This window comes from Pelophylax lessonae (genome assembly GCF_965119305.1).
Source record: "Pelophylax lessonae genome assembly, chromosome: 12".
NCBI lineage: Eukaryota > Metazoa > Chordata > Amphibia > Anura > Ranidae > Pelophylax > Pelophylax lessonae.
The window spans coordinates 95956400-95977586 of NC_138779.1; the positions used below are offsets into that span (position 1 = coordinate 95956400).

The 21187-nt window shown below is 42.4% G+C and overlaps 1 protein-coding gene across 3 annotated transcripts in view; it reads left to right on the forward strand.

Annotated features, from left to right (window-relative positions):
- PPP1R12C (protein phosphatase 1 regulatory subunit 12C) overlaps positions 1-16809 on the forward strand; it is a 202415-nt gene extending 185606 nt beyond the window's left edge. For all 3 annotated transcript variants that reach the window (XM_082273822.1, XM_082273823.1, XM_082273824.1), the window contains 3 exons: positions 9068-9118; positions 10192-10242; positions 15795-16809. In XM_082273822.1, coding sequence (XP_082129948.1) covers positions 9068-9118; positions 10192-10242; positions 15795-15881 — 189 coding nt within the window. In that variant the 3' untranslated portion in view covers positions 15882-16809. The remainder of the gene's footprint in view (positions 1-9067; positions 9119-10191; positions 10243-15794) is intronic.
- Positions 16810-21187: the final 4378 nt, after the last annotated feature.

Here is a 21187-nt window from a genome sequence, read left to right on the forward strand (position 1 = left end):
CTTATCTGTCCATGTACACCAGGTCGTTTACAGTCATTTGCAGGCAGTTGCGTTCAGGGACTTTTTTTAGAACGCAATTATTTGCGTTCGAATGTGTGTTTCCCGGCGTTTCAAACGCACAAACGCGATGACCCGCGTTTAGCGTTCGCGTTTTTCCATTTTAAAGGGGAATAATTTTTTTGACCTCTAGGAACGCTTCTAAACGCAAACGCCGCTAAACGCCAGCACAAACGCGACCGAACGGACGTTTCAAACGTCCTAAAAATTCCAGCATTCAAAGGGACTTTTAACGTCCTGTGTACATGGAGCCTTACTCAGGGTTATCAAGTCTCCCTTTGAGCCCTTACAGGATGCCTCAATGCGCCTGTCGACATTAAAAACAGCCTTCCTGGTGGCTAATACTATGACCTGCAGAATGGAAGAGTTGCAGACTCTATCAGAGAGCCTTTTCTAAAAAATTTGTGATAGTAATTTTACAGACCGATCCAGGATTTATACCAAAAGTTGCTCATGCTTTCCACAATTCACAAGATATGGTTTTGCTGTCCTTCTGCAATTCAAGTAGGAAGCAAGAGCTTACCCTGCTACATGTCAGGAGGTGCTTGTTAAGGTAACTGGAGATTGCAAGTGAGTTCTGCTCCTCAGACGCCCTATTCATTCATGCAGGAAAACAGAATTGTAAACAGGCGTCCAAGAACACCCTAGCAAAGTGGATTAGGTCAACCGTTCTGGAATGCTATGGAATTATGCAAGTTGCACCACTGCAACATCTTAGAGCACATTTTACAAGGGCTTTAGCAACTTGATGGGCAGAAAAGGCGGGAGCTACCCCAGGGAAAATTTGCAAGGTGGCAACCTGGTCCAAGTTCTCCACTTTTGTCCGACATTATCAACTGGATGCGATATCTATCTAGCCAGGACCAAGCATTTGGTAGGAAAGTCCTCCCAAGCGGTTTTCCCACCCTAGTTTTTGAATACTTGATTATCTTGTCAAGGGCTGGCTTGGAAGACTGGGGGAAAACCAGTTAGTCTTACCAGCAAACTCTCTCTTTCCAGTAATCTTCCAGGACAGCACGTTGGGGGTTGTTCTATATGTTTTTCATATGCTTTGCTTTGTTTCTTGTGGATGCCTGACCAGGGACCTGAGGGGACCGCCTTAAATGGTGAAAATATCAGTGTGTTTTCTAATTGGTGTGAGGAGCTCCATCTCTCAAGGGCTATCCTTAAAGACTACTGGAAACAGTTGCCGGGAAGACTAATTCTCACTTTCGTATGTTTAGATCACAAAGTCAATGTTGCAAAAATATAGTGCAGTGCAAACCACTATATGATAAACCAAATGTCATAAAATATATGTAAATAATATACTGATGGACTGTATCAGTAGCCCAAATTAATAAGACCTGTATAAAACACATGAATTGCATAAATACGTGATAAACCCAAAATATAACTCAAAATATAGCAAAATGAATCATATAAACGCATATCATATGTCAATGTAGCATAAAGTCCATAAAGAAAAAAAGAAAAATCCATGGAGAGCGTCTATAAAAAAAAAACCCAGTGAAACGTTGACCTATTTTATGTTAATGGGTCAATCAGCGCCTTTCCCTTTCACTGAAGGGTAAACAAAGTGGTTGTCCCCAGCCACTGAATAAGCAGATACCTCAGCAATGATCCACAAGCTTCTTCCATAGGATAAGGGGCATAACCAGGCTCATTTACTCAAGGCAAAGAAAGTTCCACATAGTGTAGTAAAGGTAAAATAAGGGTCACACTTTTATAAAAAAAAAAAAAAAAAAAAAAAAAATTACTCCCAAATAGAGTGCACCAAGAGAGCAGAGCACAATGTCATGCGCTTAACGGCAGTCAATCACATGTAGTTAAAAAATGCCTAGACTCCCACCTACATACACCAGTTTGATAGTCTAGACCAGTGGTCCTCAACCCTGGTCCTCAGGGCCCACTAACAGGCCAGGTTTGCAAGATAACTGAAATACATCCCAGGTGATATCATTTGCTGCTCAGTGATTGCAGTACTCTAGTCTGAATCTCCCCAAGGTAATACTTAAAATCTGGCCGGTTAGTGGGCCCTGAGGACTGGAGTTGAGGACCACTGGTCTAGACTATCGAACTGATATATGGAGGTAGGAGTCTGAGGCATTTTGGTGCATAAATTGTCTGAGCTCTATATAAACATCTCCCCTACATAATAAAAAATTCTTTGCCCTGCTTCTAAATTTATACTGTACTTCATTTACTTCAAGCTTCCTGCATTGTTTTGGCTACATCCTATCCTTGATAACTTGAAGACTTTCTCTATAAGCAGGGCGGAGCTCTTGGATTTTTGAGCAGGTGGTCTCTTGTTGCTCTCTATTCCTATTCTCCACTGGAATTGGGAGTCCCTCACCATTTTTTTCTAAAAAATACATTACAGAAGTGGTCCCCAAACTTTTTAGCACCAGGGACCGGTTTTGTGGCAGCTATTTTTCCCAGGGTCCCAGGGGGGAACTTCAGAGTCGATCCTCGCCCCCTCCTCAGTGCCCCTTTACATCACAGTGCCCCTTTACATCATTAATGGGACTGCCCTGTAAAGGGGCACTAATGATTGACTGTATATTACAGTGCCTCTTTACATTACAGTGCCCCTAGCAATCACAGCCTCTCACCATTTATTTGCTCCTTGCAGTCATGCTTCCTCTTCCCCGTTTTTCTCTTACATCTTTGCCTCCCTTTTCAGGGCAAAGGCAGTTATCCGTCTGGGTCTCCTGCTCGGCCGACAATGTCATCCTATCAGCAAAGCAGGGGGCAGAAGGAGCTGCAGATCTCAACAGATGGTGGGAGCTGGCCAGCTTACAGTGGGTACGGAAAGTATTCAGACCCCCTTAAATTTTTCACTCTTTGTTATATTGCAGCCATTTGCTAAAATCATTTAGGTTCATTCTTCTTCCTCATGAATGTACACATAGCACCCCATGCTGACAGAAAAACACAGAATTGTTGACATTGTTGCAGATTTATTAAAAAAGAAAAACTGAAATATCACATGGTCCTAAGTATTCAGACCCTTTGCTCGGTATTTAGTAAGAAAACTGAAATATCACATGGTCCTAAGTATTCAGACCCTTTGCTCAGTATTTAGTAGAAGCCCCCTTTTGATCTAATACAGCCAGGAGTCTTTTTGGGAAAGATGCAACAAGTCTTTCACACCTGGATTTGGGGATCCTCTGCCATTCCTCCAGTTCTGTCAGGTTGGATGGTAAACGTTGGTGGACAGCCATTTTTAGGTCTCTCCAGAGATGCTCAATTGGGTTTAATTCAGGGCTCTGGCTGGGCCATTCAAGAACAGTCACGGAGTTGTTGTGAAGCCACTCCTTCGTTATTTTAGCTGTGTGCTTAGGGTCATTGTCTTGTTGGAAGTTAAACCTTCGGCCCAGTCTGAGGTCCAGAGCACTCTGGAGAAGGTTTTTGTCCAGGATATCCCTGTACTTGGCCGCATTCATCTTTCCCTCAATTGCAACCAGTCGTCCTGTCCCTGCAGCTGAAAAACACTCCCACAGCATGATGCTGCCACCACCATGCTTCACTGTTGGGACTATATTGGACAGGTGATGAGCAGTGCCTGGTTTTCTCCACACATACCTCTTAGAATTAAGGCCAGAAAATTCTATTTTGGTCTCATCAGACCAGAGAATCTTATTTCTCACCATCTTGAAGTCCTTCAGGTGTTTTATAGCAAACTCCATGCGGGCTTTCATGTGTCTTACACTGAGGAGAGGCTTCCGTCGGGCCACTCTGCCATAAAGCCCCGACTGGTGGAGGGCTGCAGTGATGGTTGACTTTCTACAACTTTCTCCCATCTCCTGACTGCATCTCTGGAGCTCAGCCACAGTGATCTTTGGGTTCTTCTTTACCTCTCTCACCAAGGCTCTTCTCCCCCGATAGCTCAGTTTGGCCAGACGGCCAGCTCTAGGAAGGGTTCTGGTCGTCCCAAACGTCTTCCATTTGAGGATTATGGAGGCCACTGTGCTCTTAGGAACCTTAAGTGCAGCAGACATCTTTTTATAACCTTGGCCAGATCTGTGCCTTGCCACAATTCTGTTTCTGAGCTCTTCAGGCAGTTCCTTTGACCTCATGATTCTCATTTGCTCTGACATGCATTGTGATCTGGAAGGTCTTATATAGACAGGTGTGTGGCTTTCCTAATCAAGTCCAATCAGTATAATCAAACACAGCTGGACTCAAATGAAGGTGTAGAACCATCTCAAGGATGATCAGAAGAAATGGAAAGCACCTGAGTTAAATATGAGTGTCACAGCAAAGGGTCTGAATACTTAGGACCATGTGATATTTCAGTTTTTCTTTTTTAATAAATCTGCAACAATGTCAACAATTCTGTGTTTTTCTGTCAGTATGGGGTGCTATGTGTACATTCATGAGGAAGAAGAATGAACTTAAATGATTTTAGCAAATGGCTGCAATATAACAGAGTGAAAAATTTAAGGGGTTCTGAATACTTTCCGTACCCACTGTATGTTGACAAAAGTGTGCCCGCTGGTTATGAAAACTCTCGATGTCCAGATCTCCAGCTCCTACTGTCCTATGGCCTGCTGATAGGATGACATAATCACCGGGGTTGGAGACCCAAGAGAGGAGACACAGGCTGCTAAGTGGTACAACTGCTGTCTGGACAAGACTGTCACTGGGTCTGGGCCGTTGCTCACCTCGAACTGGTACTGGCCAAGGGGTTGAGGACCTCTGCATTACAGAACACAAGATTACTAATCCGTTACATTGTGTTATGCTGCTGCCTCCAGGGGATCGGACACTGGCAAAGCAAGCTGTAAGGACAGCCCAGTAAAACCCATTCTACTCCCATCTTGCCATTTTTTTCTAGTGTCCTTAGCGACATGTCTTTTCTCTCCTCTGAGAGAAGAAATGCCTTTTAGTTTTTATCAAGTAGAGCCAGAAAAGGGCTCGTATGAAAGCTTTCTTGATCGGCTGATCCTTGGCATTGCCACAGAACTCGTACCCAGACCCCACTGAGAAGCAGGGTCAACCTGTAAGGTGCCTTTGGCACTGTACTCTGCTGAAAGCACTCACCTGAGTGCTTTTGTGCACCTGGTCTTAGCCATTAAGGGCTTTACAGGTCCAGGGCTGGGGTGCATCTGTCTGCTGGATCCCTATCATGTATTCCTTGAGGTATGTATGTTGGAGGGCCAAAGACTGATGGGAAAAGCATGCTCCCTGGATCATGCCTTTCTATTCCCTGATGTGCCTGGAGGCATGCAGCAGGGTCTTTGTTGTATCTAAGCGGTGGTAAGCATGGCCAGAAAAAAAAGTAAATCAAAGCTAAATAGTTTATTTCTCTTAAGGTTTCCAGGTTCAAGGCAAAGCCTGGAACTCTGTTCTGTTGTATGTCCTCCAAGTCTGCTAAGTTATCCCCACAAGTGGTCATCGCCACCATTCAGACTAGTTGGGAGATTGGTTGACCTCCACGGTTATCTGGTCCCAGGACATTTCAGACATTTTAGTTCAGAATGTTGTATCCAGAGGCTACAGATTGTAATTTCAATCTCTGCCTCCAGTCCTATTCATGATGTCAAATTTGCCTACACCCCTGGAAAGATTGGCAAACTTTCACACTGCTCCAGAGCAGCTCGTCTCTCAAGGGGTCATAGCCATTGTCCCAGAAAAGGAAAGGTTTCTATTCAAACCTGTTCACCATCCCCGATGCAAAAGGGGGGCATCTGCCCCATAATTGATCCAAAAGTTCTCAACACCCCTTCCAGGTTGAGAAATTTCATATGGAATCATTCATTCATCCTGGGAAACCCTGTGGCCATCAACGATGCCTACTTGCATATCCCTATTTTCCCCATCACATGAAATCTACCAAAGTTTTGCTGTGGATGCAACATTCCAATTGCCTTTTCCTTTGGCCTGTTCTCTGTACCACTGGTCTTCACCAAGGAGCTAGCTCCTGTTCTAATTCTGCTTCACTCTCATGGTATCCCCATGAAGCGATATCTGAACAAAAACTTCTGAGGGGGTCAGTCGAGGCCCTGGCAGCCAATGTCCAGCAGACAGTGCAGTTCCTACAGAGATTAGGGTAGATTCTGAATTTCCGTAAATCTGTGCCAGATCCATTTCATAGCTTGGAGTATTTGGGCCAGATCTTAAACATGGCTCTGTCCTAGGTTTTCCTGTACAAATACTAGACTTTCCTCTCCCATATTTGGATTCTGTAAGTCCAAAGAGTGGTCCTCCTTGTAAGGCCACAGCATTGGCTTACATCAACTATGGGGGAGGAACCAGAGGTTTCCTAGAAGCTCAAAGAGAAATTGATTGCATTCTGGCTTGGGGAGAACTTCACATTCCAGCCATGACTGCCATGCATGTACGAGGCATGGAAAATTGATAGATGGAATTCCTTAGTCATTTTGTCTGGAGGGCTGAGCATGCTCTTTCCACCCAAGGTTTTTTTAGATGTTAAAGCTGTGGATGCCAGTTGTGGACTGCTTGGCTTTCAAGTTCAACAGACAGGTTTGTCTTCAGGTCCAGGGATCCTTCTGATTTTTGTGGTGGATACCCTGCTTGCTCCAGGATCTTAATGGAATGCATCCTAATCAAGGCACGTGGTACTCAAACTTTTTATCAGGTTCCCAGCAGACTCTGTGGGCCTTCCAAGGTCATAAAGATCAGCTGTCTCAAGGGATAGCTTACCATCCTAGACTTCTTGCAAAATCTACTGCCACACTTGGGAAATGTATTTCGCTTGGTGCGAGACAAGGAAAATTCTTCCCAGGAAGTTCTCTGTGGTACAAATTCTGTCTTTTTTCCACTCTGGTCTTGGAATAGCATTTTGGCATTTTGTACCATTAAGGGCAAATCTTGCCTTTAGTAGATCTTTTGCTGAGACCGCTTGCCTCTCACTCCTTATTGAAGATCTTCATACTGGGTGTGGCACACCCACTCTGGTAGGTTCCCTTGTGACAGTGTGGAATTTCAACCTGACCATAACCAGCTTTCTCCTCAGGGAGCTCGGAGAACCAAGCAATCAGCAGTGTTTGATCGCTCAGTTCTCAGCCTTAGAGCTGGCAGGTGACAGATCCTGAATCCACCTAGGTAAGTATAATGCATACATTTCCAATATGTAAATTAATACGTTCTGCTGGAGAGCTTGTGCTGTGAAAAACTGACTTGCTGGCTGAATTACCAGATGAAACTCAAAGAAATCCTAATAAACAGGGTTCGTACGGTCATGAAAAACCTGGAAAAGTCATGGAATTTTAAAATGGCAATTTCCAGGCCTGGGTTAAATTATTTTCCAAAAAAGTTTTGGAAAAGTCATGGAAATTTGTTTCACAATCACTGTATATTTGAATATGCAGAAAAGAGAGAAAGGCGCCACTCAGTGTAGCAGATGTAAATAATTTTATTGACTCCTTGGAGCAGTTCACGCATGCTCCGAAACCGGTTGGCGGCCCCCCTCCCCGCGTCATCACGTTTATGCGGCCCTCCAGTGAGGTATGCGCTTCACAGGTTCTCCCCTAGTGTCATCTCCAGGCTGCTGGCCAGCCTCAGGGACAGAAACACCGCGGACCCGGAAGGACGCCGAGCTATGAAGATAGATGCTTACCTCCATGTAAGTTTTTAATGTGTGTCAAAATGATTTACATCTGCTACACTGAGTGGCGCCTTTCTCTTTTCTGCCTGTTCGTGGGACTGTTGCTTCGGCCTAACAAAGAGCTGCCCTCGATGTACGTGCCGCATTTGTGAATCTTTGGCATCCATACCAGTCCGGCTGCACCTTATCCATCATGACTGCCTGAACTGAAGCTTTATCCCCAAGCAGGAGCGCCCATCAAATCTATTTTTTTTTTTTTTCTCCAGTATATTCTAATATAGTTGATAATATTGGTTAAATTACAATAATTACATAGACATTTCATAAAACATTAGGCCATGAATATTTACTTGAAGTCATGGAAAAGTCATGGAATTTTATTGGTAAAAATGTGTACGAACCCTGAATAAAGGAGTCAAATACAGCCATCACATCTATTGTATATTACAGGTTACATCCATTTATGCAGTGCTTTACGCGCACGTGTGTGTGTATGTATGCATATATACGTGTGTGTGTGTGTGTGTGTGTGTGTGTGTGTGTGTGTGTGTGTGTGTATATATATATATATATATATATATATATATATATATAATATAACATTTTGTACATTCACATTAGTCACTACCCTCAGCGAGCTTACAGTCGAAGTTTCCTAATTCACATTCATACATATATTAAGTCCAATTTAGACAGGATCCAGTTAACCTACCAGAATGTCTTTGGAGTGTGGGAGAAAACCAGAGTACCCAGAGGAAATCCATGCAGGCACAGGGAGAACATGCAAACTATGGGCAGATAGTCTTGTGGTTGGGATTCAAACTGATGACCCTAGTGCAGCTTCTTCTGTCTTCGTATAGTGATCTGGCCAGCAAGTCTGTTTTTCCCACGCTCTCCATCAGAATGTATCAGTTTACATGAATGAAACGACTCAACAGTGGCAGGGTTGGTTAAAATGATCATCTTTTATTTATTCATGCCAAAACCTTCATCCCAAAAAGAAAAAAAATGTTTACTGTAACTAATTATGAAGTGTAGCCTGGGGTTTGGCTTCAATTAATTAATCTAAATCTGCTGACATATCGCCCCCCACCCCCCCCCCCCCCCCCTGCAATGCTGCTGTCTACTTTGCCTCATGTTCTGTACATGTAGTTTTTACTGCTTCATTGTCTTATCAGCAAGCTGTGGGTGGGGTCAGGATACCTCTTGTTTTTTTTATGCTAGCAAATAATGTGGTACTCTCCCTCCTTTGGCTATATTCTATCCCTGAAGCTTTATGGTAAGTTGGACAATCTCTCTATTTAGCACAGTCAGTGTTTCTGAATATTAGCATGTCACGGTTTTGATTTTTTGACTCGGTTTTCTGATTATAACATATATTTTGATGTGCTGCTTATTGATTTACTGTTACAAATCACATAAATTCTCTTTCAGAGACAAGAGCGGCATGCAGAAAGACCTGCCTTACTGGAATTGGAAAGATTTGTACGTATTTGTCTCTTCACTACGTTTTTTTTTTTAATTTATTTTTTAGACCTCATACACACTGAACGTTTGCCCCACTCTTCTGAATGCCTTTCTTCTGGCTGGAGAAAAAGTAGCATAAAAAACTGGCCCAAAGGCGCATTTTGCAAAAGGTGTGTCAAATGTTTCTCTTTCATTTCATTGGCTAAAATGTTTGTTCTGGGCATTGAAATGAATGAACACTCAAGTGCTAAATGCACATAGCATTTAGGCCTGTATACACGTGGTTAGGCACACCAAGCGATTTCTTCCTCAAACGCTCCTCTACTGAATGCGCAAGTAATGGGGGGGGTTTTATGCCTGCCTCCAAACACCTGTAAACTCTTATGCTAGCATGGTTAGAGGTTGATTTACTAAAACTGGAGAGTTCAAAATCTGGTGCAGCGAAACCAATCAGCTTCCAGGTTTTTTGTCAAAACTTAACTGAACAAGCTGAAGTTAGAAGCTGATTGTCTACAATGCACAGCTGCATCAGATTTTGCTCACTTTAGCTTAAGAGTGGCGTTTTTGACACCCAGTGTGCATAAGGCCTTAATGTTTTGTGAAATGTCTGTAAGGTACTTGATGCGATCTGTGGAAAAACAGGTATGCTCTCAAATCTGACTGATAGAAATACTAACTATAGCCCAACTATACTGCGGCTGGCGTAATGTTTTTTGTTGGCCAGTTTTCAAACCTCCTGTAGGTGGCTTTATAATCCTCATATTTTAAGAATGAACTCCATGTCCCTCAGCGAACTTCAAAAAAGTTTATGGAAAATACTACAATCATTTTATGGTGGGTACAGATATCCCATTAGTTTGCACTTCATTAACATAAAACCATATAGTCAATATAATTCCAAAGGAGTTGTGGAGTTCTCCATTTGGTCTCTTATGTTAGCGATTAGGTTATGTGCTGTGTATTGAATTGTAACTGTACTGTCTGCCCTAACATTGTAAAGTGCTGCGCTAACTGTTGACGCTTTATAAAGCCTGTATAATAATAGTCAAATGATATGGCTCTACTTTAATTTACGTGTCCTCTCTCCTTAGGAAAGAAGAGCATTGGAGAGAAAAGCTGCAGAACTAGAAGAGGAGTTGAAGGTAATATATTTTGGGCTTTACTACTACTTTGTCTTTTATTAAAGCGTTAGTAAAGTAAGTCCAAAAACAAATAAAAAATAAAAAGCCCCCTGCAAGTTAATGGCATACTGTGTTAGTATCTACCGCATACCAACACTTTGACCGACCTGCCTGTAAAACGGTGTGTTTTCGCCAGACAACCGCACGAGGTGTGGGTGTCCCCCGGATACCCGCAAGTGCCGTGCAATGCTGTCTTTGTCAGCTGTGACAGAATGGAGCCGATGCTTCCTGTATAGTTCCGGCTTCGTCCTGTCACAGGATGTGCAATTTCTGACTCCTACCACCATGACCACTGGAGTGGTCATGGTGGTTGGAGTGTTCCTTTAATATCTCTCAGAAGAAGTAAACCAAGCACACACGGGTCAAAGGCTGGGCAAAATCTGCCAGTTCATTGAAAACTGTCTGCCATTGGGCCCATGTGTATGGCAGCCGGTCCAACCAGAAGCCGGCCATTCGGCACGCTCAAAAAAAAAAAAAAACTGGCTCCTAGATTTCAAGCAAATTTGTCAAGCCCTGTCCTAAAAGGTGTTCACTTAGGAGATAATCATTGTACCTACAGGTAGGCTTTATTATTAGCTTACCAGTAGGTACAAGTGGTCAAGCTGCGTTTACTACCACGTTCACATTTTTATTTATTTTTAACAGTTTCTGGCTGTTAGCTGAAGTTGCTTTTGTGTGTGTGTGTGTGTATAATATAGAATTTTTTTTTTCACAACTGTGTGTATCAAATGGCTTTGCAAACCGTTATTTATTATCTTGTAAATGTAACCGAGCAGCAGCTACCGCCATTTCATTCCCTAGGATCTCTGCTAAAAAAAAAAAAAAAAAAATTGTTAGGGGGAGTAATTTTCTAGGCTGGGGCTGGGAGTGGTTAAACTTTCAGCAAGCCATAGCCTCGTGCAGGCAGAGAGGTAGAGGAAGGCTGATGGTGTGGGCACTCAAATACCTGCCCATATCCAGTATTTTCATTGTTTCGGGGGCACAATCTTTTGCTTCCTTTGCGTCAAGGAAGAAATTTTCAGCAGCCATAGCGCTTAGTGGTTCTCAATATCTTGGAACACCTGTGACGCAACAATGGGTGTTCTCCTTCCCCCTTCTCCCCTTTTGAGGAGGTATGATGTGTCTGAGGAAATTCCTCACAATGATGAAGCGATGGAAGTAATTGATGATCAAGAATCCTCTGTGGACGATTCTTAAGAAGAATATCTGGGTCTTTTGAAGCCATTCCATATACCTAGCTTCAGTGTAGACTGGTGTAACGCAATATTCTGGCAACATGAGATAAACGGGCTCAGTGCACAGGTTGCCCTTGCATTAAAGAGATCCGGATGACCATGGTGTAGTGGATTGACTGCCTGTAAATGGGGAAAGTCATTTATCCTGATGGTCTGGAATATACTGACGCTAGCATGTGGAGCTGGAAAGTAGTCCTGGATTTACCATCTGTTCAGAGGACGTGATTATTGCAGGGAGCTTGGCTTCTGGTCAGTGTCTGGGAGTCTAGGACTATTTGGCTATCCTTTCGTTACTGGACTTTCTATCTTTAGGTTCTCCCAGTCAGGGTGGAGTCAGACAATGCATTAGCGGTGGTCCAGATTAATGACTAGGGAGACCCAGAACGTCATGCCACTCAGTAAAGCAGAGCTAACTTTGGCCTGGGCAGAACGTCTTTTGATCCACCACAGTGCTCGGGTGTGAAAAATTTTCAGGACTACTTCATCAGTTGTTGGCATCTAGATCCTGGAAAATGGCCTCTCCACCTGGAGGTGTTCAAGCTCTCTCTTCCAGATGAGTGACTCTGGTTGTGAACCTCCTGGCATCCAGGCTCAACAACAGTCTTTTTGTTGCCAGAACCAGGGATTCTTGGGCCTTTGCAGTGGTTGCCTTAGTGACTTTCCCTCTCAAGCTTCCTCCTTGCTTTCTCAGGCATGCGATGGAGGGCATTCAGATGATACTCATTGTAAAGAATCTGCCCAGGAAGGAGTGATACTTGGACATGGTCAACCCCGTTGGCCAGACCTGGTGTCTTAAAGGCCTGTGTACCATCCAGGTCCAGCGGTCTTTCATATTTGGTCATCGCTACTCTCCTGAAAGCAGGAAGTCTTCTTCCCGCAAGGTCTACAGTGGCACTAGAATATCATGCTTTGGAGTAAGAGGAGTTTCACTATTCTTTGGGACTATTTCTGTCTTTCCCCAGGTGGGTCTGCAGAAGTCCTTGAGCACCATTTCAGGTTTGGTTTGGCAGTCCTTTTTCATAGGCCTCTTTCTTATTTCTTTGGTGAAAGCTTTCATACAGGGGGTTAATCACTTTGTTCTGCGCATACTCTGTTGACTCCATGGTACCTTAACCTGGTTTAGACTCCATGGGAACCTCTGCCAAGCACTGGTATTGTTGGTTCTTGAGAAAAAGCTGTTTGAACCTCTCACAAATATTTTTTTCCCTGTCCTTACTCGTAATGTTGCGTTCTCGTTGCGATTGGTTCGGCTCGTAGGGTTCCGAGTTGGTGGCCTAATTTTGTTTGGTGCCATTCTTTGTGCTATCTTTCTGTCCTACTCCTAAGCATTCTAAGAAAATTGCTTTCCGTTAAATGTGGTTGGGGCTGGGAGAGTCTACTTCTAAGCTGCAACCTCTCATCAGTGACTTTTTTTGTCCTGCCTGAGGCCTCATTTAGGGGCAGGCCTTTTCTCATTCCACTATTGCTCGGTGGATTTGATCAACTCCTCACTCCGGCCTTTAACCTTAAAGGAGAAGTTGGGTCAAAGCTCCTTTGTCCCTATATCTCCTGGGGATCACAAGAGTACGCTTTGTCCTGAACTCTTATGACCCGCATTCAGCTGACAGCAGGCTAAAGGCTGATGTCACTAAGCCAGTGAGAACTCTGGCGTGATCTCGACTTTAATGTCTGGATCCACCCAGATGCCTCAACTGCCAGCTAGTTCAGCCTATGACCATTCCGCTGAACCCCTAAGCCAGCCATTCCAACCCCCTTCACAGCCCAGCGCTCCAGTGAGTGCTGAAGGGTCAGAGCCGCTGCCTGTCAGTTCTCGACTCTCTGTTCACTGAAGACCGAAAACCAAACGATCCGCTGTCTTTGCTTGGGTTTCTGTCTTGGAGGCAGTGGGGGACCAAAACTGCATCCACCTAGATGAGTATGTTTTTATTTTTTATTCTTACATGTGTCTTTTTACAGGAAGGTTCCATTCCCTATCCATTCAAGGCTCGTTCTACCAAATCATTAGGGCTTCTTTGACTTTTCAACATCAGGCCTCAGTTTCTAAAGTCAGCCACCTGGACTTCTGTTTACACATTTCCTAAGTTCTGCAAAGTAGATGTGCGAGCCTCAGTGGATGTTGATGTTCTGTCAAATAGTGCAGATCGTCGGATAATGCCTCAGATCTGCACATGGGCAGTATGTAACGTCACTCCAGCTGATCTGCCGATTAGCTGGTGAGGTCAACACTGCACTTTTCTAACGGACGCGAGCTGCCTGGCACCTTGCTGAGGCGAGCCTTTGGCTCCATTCTGCACGCACAAGCATGCCCCAGTGGTGGTGTTCCCAATGAGGTCTGCCTCTGGAGATTCCGCCGCCTATTTGGCTGAGGGCAGCAGCACCCGGTGATGCACATCTCTTCCTGTCTGAGTGTAGGAGAGAGCTCAGTCACTGGGTGTGCGAGGAGCAGCTGTTCACTGCACATGCACAGATCATCACAGGGACTTATCCAATGATCAACAAGGTGTGGAGGTAGAATCTAATATTTCGACCCTGCCTCGCTTTCCACATTCACGAGACCGCACCGATCTGGTCACAGGCGGAGGACTATCTGCACTATTCAACAGAACACCGCACTTTGCTTTATCCAGGCATTATCCGACTATCTTCACTAGTCGACAGAACACCGACATTAGTCTTAAAGTCCTTCTGGCAGCTTTGTGAGTTCTGAACCTCTCCTTTATACTTGCTTGGGGTTTAAACTTGTTAGCCATTGTTTGCTGGGTTGCCCACACCTCATGGGATTGCTTTTGGACTTCCCATTGGTCTAAGAATTAGCCAATCATGTCCTGTGAGGTATGCTAAAGAAAAAAGGATTTTTTACTTACCCTTAAAATCCTTTATTTGTACATCATGACCCCTCTCCCTTGTGTCTATGATGACTTCTTTATTGCTTGCCACAAAACTTAAGTCCCTAATAAGAAATTTTTTGCAAGGTGTTCATGTAACTCTGCAAGTTTTCCTACTATCACCTCTCTTCAGGACCGATGTCCCTCTGACAGTAGCTGGTGATCGGCTTATTTTTTCTTTTTTTTTTTTTCTTTCACGTGATCAGCTGTCATTGGCTGACAGCTGATCACGTGGTAAGGGGCCAGGATCAGCCGAGTCTTGTGGACTCGCTGATCAGAGCAAGCCGTGCGCACCCCGCGGGTAGCTCCTACACGGGAGGACGTACATGGACGCTCTCCCAGCAATTTAGGCCCGCGCTGTAGCAGTCTTTCGGTTATAGCACAGGCAGAAGAGGATAACTAAAAGTCCTGTGTCTTGGACTGTACTCCAGTGTAGGCACTGTGTAAGGCAGGGAGTGTTACTGGCTGGATCACAATGTGAAAACTAAGGGGAAAAGGTCTAAAAAATAAATAAAACCGTAAACTAGTGCAGCCAGCACATCTAGGGATTGGTAAGCTGCAATATATTACATTTTTGGTTTTGGGTTTATTACATCTTTTTCACCACATATCCTCTGCTAGCGCAAAATTACTTTGATTTGCCAAAGAACATTTTCAATGTGTGCTTAGTTAGTTAAATTTTTCTCCTGGATGTATTTCCCTCTTTGATTTCTGCCTGTCTGTATTTTAGTAACACCTCCAGAGGCAAGCTTGTTTTACCTTGTGAGATTGATTTTAAAGTGCATATAAAGTCAAAACATTTTTTAGTTTTAAATAGAATGGAAAATATTAGAACTTTTCAGGTTTCTTTTGCTGTCTGGATCCCGGTTGGTAAGATTCAACCTCATTATTGATCTTGGTAACCATGTCATCAGTACAGAAAGCAATGGAAAACCCAACTTGTTGTTTTGTCCCAGGAACTAACAGTAAGGGGACATCTTCTTCTAGTGGGTGAACCTGTTCTGGAGAAAAATGTATAAGAGGGGATTTCCTTTTGCTTTGGAGAGATCCTCTTACGGCCTGCTTTGTCTACGTGAAAGGAAGGTAAACGAAATCTCTCCAATGGGAGAAAGGCAAAAGCCTGACAGGGGTCTTCATTTTCTGCTCTTTCCAAAACCTAAAAAGATTGCTGTGTGCGTATGTATGTATGTATGTATGTATGTATATGTGTGTGTGTGTGTGTGTGTGTGTGTGTATGTATGTATGTGTGTGTGTATGTATGTATGTGTGTGTGTATTTTTTATTTTATTTTTTTTATTGGCTCTAGATAGTAGATGGAGTTGGAACTAAAGAATAGTCACTGAAAAGTGCAAAATATCTTGTTTTGTGATTTGATATTGAATTTGTTTTCCAGGTCCTTTCCGACTTGAAGGCGGATAATCAAAGACTTAAGGATGAAAACGCAGCTTTAATAAGAGTCATCAGCAAGCTTTCTAAATGAGGAGGCAGAACAAGGCAAGGATGATAATGGCCATATATCCAGTATCCATACCTTTGGCCTCCCTAGGCCAACATGGGCTTGAAGGCCGGCTGGGCCAGAACGCTGTCTTCCTGGATTGAGCAGCTACTGCATAGGACTGTCTGGAACAGAAGCAATGTTCAGTTTGGCATTGTGCTGCACACACTGGAGCAAGACTTTCAGAGCCAGCTTCCCAACCCCGTGAATGTGGAGAAAATCTGACCTGCTAGTTTTTCAGTTTTTTTTTTTTAAATGTATATCTTCAAATATTTAACAGTGCATATATACAGAAGTCTTCAAATCATCGAAAGTCAGCTTAAGATGACACCTAAAAACGTATTGCCATCCTTGGTATAACTAAGCCAATTACCCTGTTTTCCCTGTGGCTGAAACGTGTTGTGATTGATTAGAAGAATCTTTTGGACACTTCCTGCCTCACTCCAGCTACAACTGACACACCCCCTTGTTACTCCAGCAAATTTAGTAGTTTATTTTAACAAAACCACTAGTACTTACTCAAAGCAATAAGTGAGGTTCAAAATCAGACTTCTAATTCCTATTTAAATTCTGTATTCTATAGAAACACCATGCAACACATTTTTTTTTTTTCTGCCCGCTGACTACATATGAAGGCATGCCTATCCAAGAACAAATATGCAACGTTTAACACATTGACGTATCTATGAATGTTGTGTTGTACGAGCTTTTCAGCTTGTTGAACCGTTACACTGTTAATGCCTTTAATGCTGCATTGTTCTATAAAGTTCCATGCTGGGTCCTGCCAAAGTACGCACTGAAAATTTCTACGAGAAGTCCACGGTAGAGTTTGGGAAAACGCGAGGAATGTAAAGTTTGTGTAGCAAATGTCATCAAATCAGGCTGCCAGCTATTATTTTTCTAGTGTATGTTTAAAAAAAATGCAGATGTCTCCTGTTGTATCACATTTTTCTTTGAGGTTTTTTTTTCTTTTTTTTTTTTTAATCACTATCCTAAAAAGCCAGGATTTTAAGATTCCAGAAATGGGAGTTGTATAATTTCCTGGAAGCATTTTAATTGGTTGTTCAGTCAACTGTGCGATTGCTAATGGCTATGTAATGCAGAGTTCTCCTGTTCTTAAGTAAGAACCATCTTTAATAAAAAAAAAAGTAATTTATCTCTGTGCTCAACTGAGTAGGTATAAACCTGCAGTGGTACAGCAAAGTTGTCTGTTGAAGCCAACACCAGTGATTCCTGATGAGCTCCACTGTTATTTTAATTCTCTGTAAAACGGATGCACCCCAGGGTAATGTGAATCTCCTCTTATGGGCATGTCAGACCCCCATAGCTGTATATTTATAAGACCTGTTTGTTTAGACAGCTGAGAACCATGTATTGTCAAGGAAATTCCCCACCAGGCAGATCGTAAATGTTAGCCGACCTAGGAAGTATTCATGTCCTTTACATGTAGTTGCGCAGATGAACATAATGTCTTATGAGTCTCAAACATTGTGTGTGCAACTGAAAGGATAATCATTACACTGTAAACTCATTTATATGTTTGTATGTATGTATCATTTTTTATTCATAATATTTAACTTTTGTATAACATTTCTGTAATTTCTTCTTTTTTTTTTTTTTTTTTAAACTAAATTAACTACCAATGTTTTTTTTTTTTTTTTTCCTCTGTCACACCTACATTTTATTGTTGAATATATTCAGTGTTACCTTTCAGTGATGCTTTGATACAAGTTTAGGTCACCGGTTAAAAATTAATTTTTAATATTCACTGCAGATTTTCTTGAGCTTACTACCCTTTGTTTATAAGATGTGCTGCAGTAGGCTTTGGAGCACTGAAAAAAATATATAGAATGGCACGTTTAAATACCTAGTATGATTCAGGTTATGTGGACAAAAACGTTCAAAAGCCCCTTTTGAATTTGTAAGGCATTCAAGTGCCCTTACATGGGTTAATGAAAGTTTCACCTGATAGCAAGGCTATGCTTAAAGCGTAAGTGCAGGAAAAATGAATAAAAGCACCACAAGGGACATTTACAGTCAGTAGGATTTGTCCCGTGTTCTTTTTTTAGTTGAAGTCCACCTCCATCCATACCCCATCCCCGCCTCTGTGTTCTTCCAGTACAGAAGGGGTTAATACAACTAAGAGGCTGTCAGACTTTCATCAAGAGCACAACTATGCCACTTTTTTCCACCATTCATGGAAGCTGTTGCTATAGCTTCTATGAAAACAGGATCTATGAATGGAGGTAGACTTCATCCGCCTGTCCTCCATTCTTAGATTGTTTCATTCATAGAAGCTGAAGTAAGGCTTCTATGAATGGAAGAGCTGTGCGGAAAGGTTGGGCATATTCGCGCACTCTTGATGAGCTGTATTAACCCCCACTGCACCAGAAGGATTGCATGGGTGAGGGGGTGGCATGGATGGAGAAGGCTTTCAATGAACAGAGGCATCTGCACAAGGGACACATCCTACTTGACTTTATGTCCCTTTTGCAGATTTTTAGTTTTATGTTGGCTGTGCTTGGGCTTTAAGATAAACTTTGTGTATATCAAAGACTTTTGAACTTGATGGTTGGCTAATTTTGGGAAGCAGAATGGAATCCAGGGGTTGTTCAGACAGGATTACATGGCACATGGCTGCTCCTTGACTGACTCCTCTGGTAAAAAGGCTGCCCAGAAATGTTTTAAGTATACCAAGTTCCCTTAAAGGTATTAATATGGGCCACATGGTTGCTATGAGAACAAACGTCAAGCTAAAGATCTTATGGAGTCGAGAGGAACCGCTAGAAAAAAAAAAATTAATCTGTAATTTTAAAAACCTATTCAGAGGAAAAATTACCATCCTTATCAGTTTATGAGTATTTTAAACATGTTTAGCTGAATCAGTAAGGGGGGTGGGGGTATGCTTACCATGTCCATTGAGCTTCATTGTCCTGCACACCATCACATGTATGGTGTGTACAGGGCATAAAGAAAACCAAATATCCAATCACATTTTCAATAAGCCTTTTCATTTGCCAAAGTCCTAGAATAGTCTTGCTTATCAAAGTGTCCAGAAGAGTGCATCCTAGGGACATAAATGAAAGTGTTGGATTGGCTGATTCCTTCATATGCTTTGTGAAATGAAACTCCAGCATGGTTTGACAGCATTCTGTTTTAGCCCAGATTATGTCTTCATTCGCCATTTTCCACCCCTATAACTTTGTGATGAGACTGTAAAAAGCTGTTCTGGGTAGAGTATAGATAAAACGGTCACCTTTTTTGTCAATTTGTTGTTGGGAAGATTTCACTTATCTTTCTGTACTATAAATGCAACAGGAAGTGAAAAGGATATATCTCTAAAATAAAGATAAGCCCCCTTTTTAGACAAACATCAAAGGAACAAATATCACACTTAAGCCCCCTACACATGTACCGAATGTCGGCCGAACAATCGGCCGTCTTTTGTCCGGTGCTGTCCTGTCGGCTGAAAAGTGCTAAAGACTGCACACGAATTTTGTCGGCCAACAGCCGACTGCAGAAGTGATGTCATGTGATGGTTAACTTTCCGTGTCTTTTTTCTTTTCTGAGCATGTCCAGTCTTGCTAATCGGCTGTTTGTCGGCCGAATTCTGTACTGACTGGCGAACAATTGGCCTTTCTGGTGTTGGCCAACAAAAATTTTAATGCCTGCACAACAGATTCTGTTCGGCCGAAAAGTCGCTGTCGGTTGTCAGAAGCATCATACTAACAAGCCAACAATCGGCCGATCGTTCGGCGGCCGAATATTTACGGCCGACAATCGCTACGTGTGTACGGGGCTTTAGGGTTTTCCCTTCCATTACAGTGACCACTAAAATCTTTGGATATTTCCTCACCAGAAGAAATTGAGTTAGATCTCCTTGGTGGAAACCCTGAATCCTACCAACTAGCGAAAACTATTTTGGCTTTAGATACATTTCAAAATAAAATCCGTACTGAGCATATTCAAAAAATGCTAGTAGCCTGCATGTTGACCTTTGTACCTTTCTGAGTAAATGAATTATGTGGAATCGGTAGAATTTTTTTCTGTGAAGGGCCCTGTCAGCATCATCTGGCTTGCCTTTTGTTGAATGAGCCAGGCGATTCTCCGCTGGATTAAATGGCTTTCATTCAAAGCGGTGAGGACATTTTGAGATCGAGGGGAAGTACCTTGGAGGGACAGCTCTGGATTAAATGGCTTGCATTCAAAGTTGTGAGGACATTTTGAGATCGAGGGGAAGTACCTTGGAGGGACAGCTCTGGATTAAATGGCTTGCATTCAAAGCAGTTTTTTTTATCATGATCATTCAGCCTGTAGTTGGGCTTTATACAAGCCTGTTCGCTTTTTTTTGTTGGTCCTTTATATGTAGTTTTGTCTATTTGAGCCAGATTTGTGATGTACAGCACTCCTGCTACCAGCACCATATCTCAAAAGTATTTAATGTATGCATCAGTGCAGCCATTACAGTCCACAAAGAATGTTATACGTTTTTTTAGTAGTCTCCAACAGTTATAGGGCTTATACAGTTCCGAACTATAGTATTCTTCCCCCTTGGACATTTGAATGTTTTATTGTCATGGAGGATTCAATCACAGTGGATTTAAATTTTTTATTTTAGTCAACAGAAATACTAAGTCTAAATGAAAACCTCTCTCCAAAGTGATTTAAATGAAATACAATGGAAAATGCAAAATACCTGAATACAAAGCACACATTTTCAAGTCAGTATTTAGTAGATGTGCCAAATATTCTGACATGTTGCCTAAAGCTTGAGAATAAATGGCCTTTTCAAAGTCTAGCCACAAATTCTCTATTGGATTGAGATTTTGTTTTTAACTAATTTCAGGACAATGTTTATCCGTTCTCTGTAATTTTAGCTTTAGATTTTGGGTCTTTGTTTTGCTGGAAGACAAATCATCTTCTAGGGCTTAGGTCTTAAAGATTTGCCAAGATTTACCTATGTTTTTCTTTCTATCCTTACAAGCCTTTTAGGCAAAATATCCGCACAACCTTATGCTGCCACCACCATGCAAACGCCAAACATAGCATTTAGTCTGATAGCCAAAATCTGTCCAAATCATAGAACCTTAATCAACTTCAAAGTCTCCCATGCGCCTTTTGGCAAACGTAAAGGGTAACCAAAAAAAGTCAAATAAAACAAAAGATAGTATAGCATCTATGATTGCTGCACTACTCACATTGTAATTTAATGTTATTAAAAAATGAAATTTTGTTTTCAATTTGAAGCTCTGTAATTTTCTATAAATTGCAATATGGCTAACTGGAGGCGT